Consider the following 12,061-nt stretch of genomic DNA (forward strand, 5'->3'; position numbering starts at 1 on the left):
GGCCAACAGTTATATGAAAAAAATGCTCAACATCACTAATCATCAGAGAAATGCAAATCATAATACAATGAGATATGATCTCACCCCAATTAAATGGCTTTTACCAAAAAGATAAGCAACAATGGATGCTGCTGGCAAGGATGTGGAGAAAGGGAAACGCTTTTACACTGTTGGTAGAAATGTAAATTAGTATAGCCACGATGGAGAACAGTATGGAGAGTTTTCAAAGAACAAAAAATTTAATCCAGCAACTCCACTACTAAGTATATACCCAAAAGAAAGAAAATCAATATGTTGAAAAAACATCTGCATTTCTATGTTTTTTTGCAGTACTAATTTATAATAGCCAAAGTATAGAATTGACCTCAGTGCCCACTAACAGATTCAAGAATGGTATATACAATAGAATACTATTCAGCCATAAAAATAATAATGAAGTCATGTCATTTGCAGCAATGTGGATGGAAATTATGTTAAGTGAAATAAGGCAAGTATAGAAAGATAAATATCACATATTCCCACTCACATGTGGGAAATTTTTTTAAAAAGTGGATCTCATAAGACCCACTGTTAGATAGATCAGTAGGGTGACTACAGTTTACAATAATCTATTGTGTATTTCAAAAGAGCTAGAAGAGAAAAATTCCAATAGTTTTAGCACAAAGAAAAGACAAATATTAAAATGATGGCCATCCCAATTATACTGATTTGATCTTTATGTTTTATATGAATATATTAAATTATCACATGTACCTCCAAATTATGAACATCTCTTATGCATCCATATGAAAAAACATAAATGTTTTTTAAGTCTGCCAGATAATCTTAGATAAAAACTTAAGAAGATCAAAAATAACATGAAGTATTTTTCCAATCACAGTGGCATAAAAGTAGAAATTAATAACAGGAAGAATTTTGGAAACTCACCAATACATGAAAATTAATAACATGCTCCTGAACAACCAATGAGTCAAAGAAGAAATCAAGAGAGAAATTTTTAAATATATTGACACAAATGAAAACAGAAACACAACATAGTAAAACTTATGGAATGCAGCAAAGCCAGTTCTAAGAGGGAAGTTTTTAGCAATGAATGTTTACAACAACAAGAAAATCTCAAATAAACAACTTAATGCTAACCCTTCAGGAACTAGAAAAAGAAGAACAAACTAAGCCCACAATCAATAGTAGGAAAAAATGATAAAGATCAGAGCAGTAATCAATGAAATAGAGACTACAAAGACAACAAAAAGACCAATGGAATGAAGAATTGGTTTTTTGAATAGTAAACAAAATCAACAAACCTTTAGCCAGACTAAGGAAAAAAGGGAGATAACTCAAAATCAGAAATGAAAGAAGAGTTATGACAACTGATACGACACAAATGCAAAGGATCATAAGAGACTACTATGAACAGTTATACGCCAACAAATTGAAAAGGTTAAGTTCCTAGAAACACACAATCTACAAAGTCTGAATCAAGAAGAAATAAAAGGTCTGAACAGATGAGTAAAGACACTGATTTGATACTAAAATATTTCCCCTCAAAAGAAAGGCCTAGAACAGAAGGGCTTCATGGTGGAATTCTGCCAAACATTTAAAGAAGAACTAATACTAATCCTTCTCAAACTCTTCCAAAAAAACTTGAGAAATACTTGCAAACTCACTTTATGAGGCCATCATTATCCTGATACCAAATCCAAAAACACTCCACAAGAAAAGAAAATTAGAAGCTAATATCCCTGATGAACATACATTTTAAAAATCCTCAGCAAAATACTAGCAAACTGATTTTAACAGTACACTAAAAAGGATCATTCACCACGATCCATGGGATTTATCTCAGGAATGCAAGGATATGCAAATCAATCAATGGGATATACCATATTTAAAAGGACAAAATGAAACGAACATCTGAATATATGCAGAAAAGGCATTTGATGAAATTCAACATCACTTCATGATTAAAAACTCCCAACAAATCTGGCATAGAAAGAATGTACTTCAGCACAACAAAGGCTGAACAATGAAAAGCACACAGCTAATATACTCAACGGCAAAAAATCGAAAGCTTTTCGTCTAAGGGCAGGAATAAGAGAAGGTTGCCCACTCTTATGCTTCTATTCAATACAGTACTGGAAGTTCTAGTCAGAGCAATCAGACAAGAAATAAAAAGCACTCAAATAGGAAAGGAAGCAGTGAAATTGTGTCTGTTTGCTGATGATATAAGCTTCTATTTAGAAAATCCTAAAAGCTCCACCCTAAAACTGTTAGAACTAACAAATGAATTCAGCATACTTGTAAGGTACAAAATCAACACACAAAATCAGCATTCTTTTATACTAACAACAAACTATCTGAAAAAGAAATTAAGAAATCAATCCCATTCATGATAGTATCAAACAATAAAACACTTAAGAGTAAATATAACCAAAGGAGGTGAAGTATCTGTATAGTAAAAACTACAAAACATTGATGAAAAAAATGTAGATAGTACCAATAAATGGAAAGGTATTCAATATTTAAAGTTATCCCAGTATTTAATATTGTTAAAATGTTCATACTACCTGCTATTTATTGTACTACCTGCTATTGTGTCTCAAAGCTCATGTGTTGCAAACTTAATCAACAATGCAACAGTGTTTGAGGTGGGACCTTTAAGAGATATTGTGAGGGCTCTGCCCTCATTATTGAATTAGTTATATTAAGAAAGTGGATTCTTGTCAGTCACCATGTGCAAAAAAATTTTTAAAGAAAAAAAACATGTAAAAGAAAGTGGGTTCATTATCATGACTGGGTTTGTTTTAAAAGTAAGTTCAACCTTCTCTTTCTCTCTCACCACGTGACGCCTTCTACCATGTTATGACACAGCAAGAAGGCCCTTACCAATGGCAGCCCTTTGATCTTGGACTTCTCAGTCTCCAAAACAGTGAGCCAAATAAATTACTGATCATTGTAAACTACCCAGTCTGCGGTATTCTGTTGTAGCAGCATAAAACAGACTAAGACACTACCCCAAAGAGATCTACAGAATCAATGCAATCCCTATCAAAATTCCAATGTAATGTTTTCCAGAAATAGAAAAAAAATTCTAAAATTTAGATGAAATGACAAAAGACCTAGAATAGCCCAGACAATCTTGAGCACAAAGAACAAAGCTGGAGGCATCACTCTACCTGACTTCAAAATCTATTACAAAGCTATAGTGATCAAAAGAACATGGTACAGGCATAAAAACAAACACATTGACCAATGGAACAGAATACAGAGCCGAGAAATAAACTTACATATTTATGGTAGATTGATTTTGAACAAAATTTAGAAGAACACACAATGGAGAAAAGACAATTTCTTCAATAAGTGGTGCTTTGAAAAGGGGATATCCACAAGTAGAAAAATGAAATTGGACCCTTATCTCACACTGTATAAAAAAACCAACTCATAATGGATTAAAGACTGAAATGTAAGACCTAAAACTATAAAATTACTAGAAGAAAACTAGGGGAAGTGCTCTACAACATTGGTCTACAGAAAGATTTCTTGAATATGACTTCAAAAGTACAGGCAAAAGCAAAAACAAAGAAATGAGGTTGCATCAAACTAAAAAGCTTCTGTACAGCAATGGGAACAACACAGCAAAGCTACAATGCATGGATTGGGAGAAAATATTTGCAAACCATAGATATAATAAGGGGCTAATTTCCAAAATATATAAGAAACTTAACTCAAAAGCAAAAAACCAAGTAACCTAATCAAAACAATGGGCAAAGGACCCAAACAGATACTTCTCAAAAGGTGACTTATAAATGACCAACAGATATTTGAAAAAATGTTCATCATCCACAATCATCAGGGTAATGCAAATTTAACACAATAAGATATCACTTCACACCTGTTAGAATGGCTATTATCAAAAAGACAAAAGATAAGTGTAGGTGAGAGTGTAGAGAAAAGAGAACCCTTTTGCACTGTTGGTAGGAATGTAAATTAATACAGCTATTACAACAAACAGGATGGAGGCTCCTCAGAAAACTCAAAATAGACTTACCATATGATTTGACAATCCCATCTCTGGGTATATACCCAAAGGAAATGAAATCAGTAGACTGAAGACATATCTGTACTCTCAGGTTCATTGCAGCATTATTCACAGTAGCTAAGATATGAAAGCCACCTAGGTGTCCATTGTGAGATGAATGGATAAAGAACATGTGGTATATAAACACAATGGAATACCACCCAGCCTTTAAAAGGAAGAAAATCCTGATTTGCAACAACATGGATGACCCTAAAGGACATTATGCTAAGCAAAATAAGCCAGGAACAAAAAGACAAATAATGCATGATGTCACTTATACATGAAATCTAAAAAAGTTGAACTCATAGAGAGTAGAATGATGGTTACCAGAGCCTGGGGGAGGGGGAAAGAGGAGCTGTTGATCAAAGGGTACAAATTTTCAGTTAGACAGGAGAAATAAGCTTTAGTGATCTATTGCACAGTTGGTGACTATAATAAATAATAACACATTGTATGTTTCAAAATTCCTAAAGGAGATTTTAAGTGTTTCACCACAAAAAAAAAAATGTTAAGTATGTGAGACTGATTTAATCACTTCACATTGTAAACATGTATCAAAATATCACTTTCTACCCTATAAATATATACAATTATTTGTTAAATAAAAATAAAATTTAAAAAACATGTGCAATAAAAATATCCATCTTACTTGGTTATGCTCTAGAGTTTCAAAAAGTTGTTCATCAGACTTTAGTAATGGAATGCCTGTTCGATAGTGAACTTCATAAGAAAACTTCATGGTTGCCCAGGTCTGACTGATTTCATTAATAACCTAGTAATCAACAATATAAATTAATTAATGTGCACAAAATTTAATTGAGAATCAACATCTAGGCTATTATCTGGAATTAATTATTTTTCGATTTTCAAAAATGCAAACTGATATCAAATATTATTGGCTTCAGTTTTTTCCTCCAAGTAATTCACAGTGATGGGGTTTGAAGAATGAATATTATCACATCAAAGGAATGAGCATCACACGGATATCAAACTTCTATTGAATGTGAGTTTATCATCCCTAACCAAAACAGAATTTGAGAGCAAGAAGGGACTTAAATGATTACCTAAATGTTTGGTAGATATTATTTACAAATTAGCCAGCATGAAATAGCTAACGCCTTAAATGTGAATCTCAGTGTTCTGTGTGAATCTGGGTAAGTTAATTACCTCTGTATACCTCAGTTTCCCCATCTGTAAAATAGAGATACTATTACTTACCTCAGAAGATTAAATGGGTTAATATAAATAAAGCACTTAGAGTGGCTTTATTTATATTAAGGATATGTAAGTATTTTCTGCTATAATCATCATCATCAACAGGACCAATCCTCCTGTTTTACTATCGCTTAGAATGATCCTAGTTCCTGCTCATCCCACACCTAATGAACAGCAAGGAACAAAGTGGGACTCATCTCTCCAGGCTCCCAGGACATCAAAAGGACTTTTCTCTAAGTTGGCTTCTATGCAAATACCCAAAATTAACCAAGTAGAAATGACCCAGCCCAAGGACACTACCTTCTCAGTCCCCAGCTCTTTCACTGCTTTGTCCACAATCCTTCGGACATCATCTTCTGCTCTGTGTAACTGCAGTGCTAACAAATCTGCCAAAGTTGTGGCTTCATTTATTAAAAACTTGACCTGATTGGGGTGAAAAAAAGATAGACTTTATATTCCACATACATTAACGGTTCCTTTTGCCTAAAGGCTGGTAAAATGAATCCTAACTAAAATATACTCAAGTCAGGTGCTGAATACATCTCTCGTCTTGAAAGATGTGGACAATCTAAGACATTCCTTTTTAACTCACAATTCCTGAGGCATCACCTGCCAGAAGCAAGGGCCAAGGTTTAGTCACTTTTGTGCTACCCTATTTTCTTTGTTTCATATCTTTCCCTTGTCAGCACGTTTCTTAGCTCCTTTGCCCACAAAACCCATTTTTAAAGAGAATCTCATTGTTCATTTATTATAATTTGGTTGAAATCCCAGGAATCAGATAGTGGCTCATTTGTCTTTTCTTCCTAAAGAACCCTATTCACTGAACATAATTCCCAGCTGCTTCTGTGATTTAACCTAGTTTTACCACTAATTTAATCTCAGTTCATTGGCAAAAAATACTCTTACTCATAGTGTCATTCTTCATATTTACCATGTGAAAAATAATTCTCATTTCCACATTGCCTTGTGACAATGACTCCTCTTCTCTCACATTGACTACCCTTCCCTACCCTATATTTGGTCTTGAAGACATCCTCAGCTCTTTGACATACCCAAACTCACTCATGTCTCCTGAAAGTGAAGAGTTGAGACAGCCACAGGGTTGCAGGAAAGCCATCTTCTTTCCTGCTTTTGCTAAGAATATCCAGAACTGCTTCTGGGACGCTGCCACTGTCTGCTCTGCCCCTCCCTACCCTCTAACATTCTTCAGTACCATCCATCCCTCTGCATAAGAGGACCAAACGCCCTCGTTTGCTCAGGACTGAGGGGTTTCTAGCAAGTGGATTTCAGGGATGTAAGACTTTCAGTGCTAAAACCTGGAAAGTCCTGAGAAAACCAGATGAGTTTTGCCAGGCTATCTCTGTGTCAATTTTGGCCTCACTCTAGAGTTGCTGGGACCAGGGAGCTAGGTCTGCCCTTGAGAAGGAATGAGCAGAGATGTGTAATAGGGCCACCCTGATTAGTTGTGCAATTTGTGTACTGAACATGGACACCAGCCCAGATGACAAATGGAGATGGAATCCAGCCTCTGCTCTGCTGTCCTGGGGACAGCCTGGAGGAGGGTGCCTTTTTCTAAATTGTCTGTCAGAGCAGGCGACTTTTTCTAGCTGGCAAAAAGGCATAACACAGGCAAGTAGAGGCTATGCTGAGACAAAATTTTATGGGCAGAAATATGAGAAGGGGATGGGGAGCAGAGCACATAATCTACTACACATTCAAAGATTCGATACAAATTTTCTGAATGCACAAATTAATTACAAAGTCTAAATAGCCAATGTCTAAAAGACTCTATAAAAAGTACAATAGTGACAATAGCTTCAGAGACCCATTTATTAAGCACTTACTACATACTAGGTCCTTTATATATAGTCAATCATCACTTAACAATGGGGATATGTTCTGAGGAATGTATTGTTAGGTGATTTTTGTCATTGTGTGAACACTATGGAGTGAACTTGCACAAACCTAGATAGCATAGCCTACTATGCAACTAGGGTAGATGGTGTGTAGTAGGCTATGCCATTTATGCCATGCTCCTAGGCTACAAACCTATACAGCACGTTACTGAACACTGCAGGCAATTATAACACAGTGCTAAGTAGTTGTGTATCTAAACATACTTAAACATATAAAAGCTACAGTAAAAATACAGTATCTTTTTATGGGACCAGTATAGTACATGTGGTCTAGCACTGACTGAAATGTCATTATGCAGTGCATGACTATGTGTATATATGTGTATGCATATGTGTGTTTTAAATATATGTGTATATATGTGTGTACATCTATATTTTATATATTATATATATGTATGTGTATGTGTGTGGGTGTGTGTATATATACACACATATATATAAAATTTCCAATGTGTTCACCCAGTCTGCATGGGAAGTATTACATTTATTTTATAAAAGGGCCAACCGAGTCATAAAGAACAGGCAACTTGTCCCAGATTCCAGAGCTGCTAAGTGTTAGGGTTAGAACCACAAAGCCCAGGCTGTCCCCACTTCTCCACAATGCCCTTGCCCGTTTTCCTACTCTGCAACACCCTTTCACATCCTGAGAGTCTTTCTTCAGTGTGCCCCTCAAACTCTTGATTTGCTTAATGAAAACATACACATATTAGACTTTTTATATATTTTAAACTCATAAAGGTCATCTTCCGTGAAGAGTGCATAAGGTTGTTATATTTGCTTTCAATAGACATAGAAAGGCAAGAAAATAGAAGCTCAAGTGGCCTGGACACATGAGAAACCACTTTATGCCCTGCAATAAAATCAAAATCATCAAAAGACCATGAAAAAAAGGCACCATTATTAAATGAATTATGGGTGAAAAAGAAATCACAATTTTGGATTCCTTTTTCCCACAAATTCACTTTTATGCTTTGTGAGCCTTTCCATAGAAAGATTCTTTGCAGCCATCTCACCAGATGGCTAGCTCTATAAAATGTTTTCATATTATCTCACTTATTCCTTGCAAGATACCCCTAATGTAAAAGAGCAGATAGCATCCCTTCCCATTTGATTACTAAAAAGCAAAACTCAAATGAAAGAGGTTAAGTGACTTGCTTAAGGTCACATAGCCAGTAAGAGAAAAAAGGGGAGCAAGAACTAGGACCTTGGGCATCCAGACCACTGGTCCCCTCAAAGAGCTTGATCTCCTACGTCTGACTAGAGACCTTTTCATAAATTACACTTCATCCTGGATGATGCAAACCAAGAAGCAACACTTCACAGTCACAAAAATATTCAATTAGTGAGACCGAGGATACTGACCCCAATAGCTTTCATCAGCTGGTGCCAATGCCTGTCCCTGAGGGCAGGGCTCTGTAACTCTGTGATGGCCCTCAGGGAGGCTGTCATATCCTTAACCGTGCCTTCCAGGCCTGTGTAAGCATCCCAGATGCGGACTTCCTTGTTGAGTGACCCAATTTCCTAAAGAAAAGTGGAGGATAAAACCTGGCTCCAAAGATATAACAACAAGTATATATTAATAATTTGCCTCCTTTGGAAGAATAAACATACATTTCCCAACTCCCGGATTAGAAAAGAGTGAAAGCATTTGAACTCCTAGACCAAGGACCAAAACCAGAGAAACGGAAAGGGATCCACTCATTTGTACATTGCAAGTCTACTATGTACAAGCCACTTGGATACATTGCTTTCTCATTCACAAGATCTAACTGAATGTCCCATGAGGAAACACAGGTAAGTAACAGAGTTCACAGGACACGTGCAATAAAGAATGTTTCCTCTATAAACATAAATAAATGAAAACAGACTGTTATTGGATTACTAAGATCTCCTTCGGAATACATGACTCATTTAAACAATAGCTTTGGAATGATGATTACCTTTGAGTGCCTGTTTCTTGAAACTTAAATATTTCACCATCTTAAAATGCCAAATAGGTCCCTTGACTTGGCTGGTCCTCTCAGCCCAAGGAACGACATCAGCAATTGTGAATGAGAAAACCCATAAGAAAATAACTAGAACTCAGCACTAAATAAAGGGCAATGTGACCCCATGACATCCAAAAGAATGAAGGGACATTTTCGTTTGGGTCTTTGGGACTGGCATAATATAGGGGAAAATACAGGTGAGAGTGGGTAGGAGCCGAAGCAAAGAAGCCCTGGGGTGGAAAAAAGCAAATGGCCCTGTCACTTTTAACTGCCTTTCACTGATATGCATTCTGGCTTTATCCAAAGATGCTCTGTCTTCAGAGGGCATACTGCTATGCAGAAAAGATATCAAAGTCCAGTAAGTACCAAATTACAATCAGCTCAGTTCTGTAATATGTTGAGCTCCCTTGGGATACCAGAGTCATTAATAAGAACAGAGATCACAGTATTCCACATAAATCCAGAGGTGGCATATTCCTATTAGTTGCCCAAATTCCAGAACCAAAAGGTACCTTTTCAGATACAAAATGTTTATGGTTGCTAAGTAAAGAAATCAAAAGCTTTCAGAAGTCTGACCCCTTGGCCCTGATAATGTTCCTCTCTGTTCTAGGAAGCTGTAGGAAGCTCATAATTAGAGTAGCTTCTCATAAATTCATTAACCCTAATATGCTTCTATCAATTCACTCACAGAAAGGCAGGCTTGATTAGAAGTGCAACTGACTAAGGGTGAAAAAAACACTGTCTGTTATCACTCTGTTAGAAGTAAATAAGTACATGCAGCCCAATACACCAGATACTAGGTTAGGGGAGATGGAAGGAGGTGGTGCTGAGAAAGATAAATTGTTGTAATAGACAGTTATGGAACTCGCCTTGGCAAACCTTCTGAGTTCTACATCCATCTGTTCCACATTAATCTGTCTCCACTGGGTTTTAGTCCAATTATCAATGCTTCTCTGAAAACGCAAAAGCAGATAAAAGTGTCAACAACATTTGGTGAAAGCAAGTCTCTGCAGCAAAATATATAAACTGATGATACACAGTAACTCTATCATCCAGTGGAAAGTCAATTTTTTAAATATTAACTGCACTTGTCAAAACTTCCCTATCACCAAAACAAAAAAGTTGTCAGAACATGTCAAACTAAAGGCTAAAACATTATGATATATTAATTTCTAGTAGCGATGATAAATTCCATACACATACCATCATTATCACTTAATCCTGTGTACTTTGAATAAACTGATAAGTAGATTAAATAACAGACTTTTACAATTCTACATGTAATAAGCTTTCACATGAAAATTTTCATCCATTATAAACAAAACTCTCATTAACCATTTCTTGACCATATTTTATAATTATATTTCTATATGGCTTTCAATTACCTTAAAAGATTATAGTGCTTGTTGCAATATGCCTCATTCCCTAGAACTTATTTTTTCACTTAAGTTTTTAACTTAATTAACCATATACAAATTATTTCTAGTAAGGGTCTGTTTGTATATGCCCAGGCATGTAAGTATAAGCATAGGTATATGTATGAGTTGGTATGCACAGATGACTATATGTGTAATATATATTTATATATTAATTTTTATTTATATTCTATACAATCTCCCCAAAGGATTTGAGGCAGTTAGCTTATTATACAAAGTTTCATCCTGAACTAAAAATAAAAACAACTGCTATTCAAAGAATAATAATCCACTAACAGAGATATATGAATTCTAATTTGGGGCTGGGGTGGGGACCTAATTTCCACATATTTCAAGGCATTACAAAACCCAAATAGAATGCCCAGGCTCTACAAACTGCATATATAAAAGAACTACTAAATAAAAAGCAGATTTTGAAAAAGTACATCTTACTCGAACATAAATGATGACATCCCACAGTCCCTTGAGCAATTTTATTTCTTTGCGACACTGTTTCATTTGTTTGTACTCTGGAAGAGCCACTTCAAAAAGACGAGTAGATTCTTGCATCTGCAACATTTCTTCTTCTAAGGCCTCGAGCTCTTGATTTGCCTAAGGAGAGAACATAAACACCTGCATACAAACTGCCAGAGAAAGAGAAGACACACAGTTCTGGAGTTCTGGTTATCTCGACATTTCAATCTTTGTTTTTAAAAGGAAAATAAAAAGAAATCTGCAGCATAATTATTGGCAAAATGTAGAAGGTTTTAGAAGAGCAAACTCAGCTACTCAAAGTGAGAATAGACTACTATTCAACACAGTAACTTAACAATACTCTCCCTATACACGTATTTTAGCAAAATTTCCTCCTCATCAGAGTTCTCTGAATACAATTTGTCCTCTTGGTTTTTGTACTGAGAACTGGGGAATTCTCTGAGGAACAAAAGGTGGGGCTCTAGAAACTTCCACGTAAGAATGAATTATCTTTTTAATAATGACTGTTTATTAAAACTTTCAGATTTAAAAAATACCCTACAGATTATCAATAATATCAAATGCACTGAAGAGAATTTGTGAAATAAAGCACAAAGCTAAAAACACAGCCCAGTATGAAAACATCACCATATGACTATCTTTATCAAGGTTCACTTATATATGCCATCGATGTAGAACAGTTTACATTTTACACCACACTTAAATACTGGCATGTTTTTTCTTTTGTGATGAACCAACTCTTAATTTTCATCTTTAACTAACAAAATGGTACTATGTTTACATGGTAAAAGTTCAAGGTGTAGAGGAGCATTTGCAAGGCAGGAAAGCAATCCTTCAGGTTCACTCTCATTCTTTCGGATGCTATTTCTGTAACTCCCAATTCTGTGCTCAAGCTGCTCTCTCTTGATTGATCATATTTAGACATTATATTAGGTTACTACTGGCTTTGCAAAA

The 12,061-nt window shown here is 35.6% G+C and overlaps 1 protein-coding gene across 1 annotated transcript in view; it reads right to left on the bottom strand.

Moving 5' to 3' along the window:
• The window catches only part of DNAH11 (dynein axonemal heavy chain 11), a 373,548-nt gene that overhangs the window by 286,812 nt on the left and 74,675 nt on the right, over nt 1-12,061 (bottom strand). Inside the window, exons 21-25 of the mRNA XM_077996991.1 lie at nt 11,066-11,224; nt 10,067-10,150; nt 8,572-8,730; nt 5,594-5,716; nt 4,728-4,850 (exon numbers count right to left, since the gene is read on the bottom strand). Coding sequence (XP_077853117.1) covers nt 4,728-4,850; nt 5,594-5,716; nt 8,572-8,730; nt 10,067-10,150; nt 11,066-11,224 — 648 coding nt within the window. The remainder of the gene's footprint in view (nt 1-4,727; nt 4,851-5,593; nt 5,717-8,571; nt 8,731-10,066; nt 10,151-11,065; nt 11,225-12,061) is intronic.

This window comes from Macaca mulatta, chromosome 3 (genome assembly GCF_049350105.2).
Source record: "Macaca mulatta isolate MMU2019108-1 chromosome 3, T2T-MMU8v2.0, whole genome shotgun sequence".
NCBI classification, from domain to species: Eukaryota; Metazoa; Chordata; class Mammalia; order Primates; family Cercopithecidae; genus Macaca; species Macaca mulatta.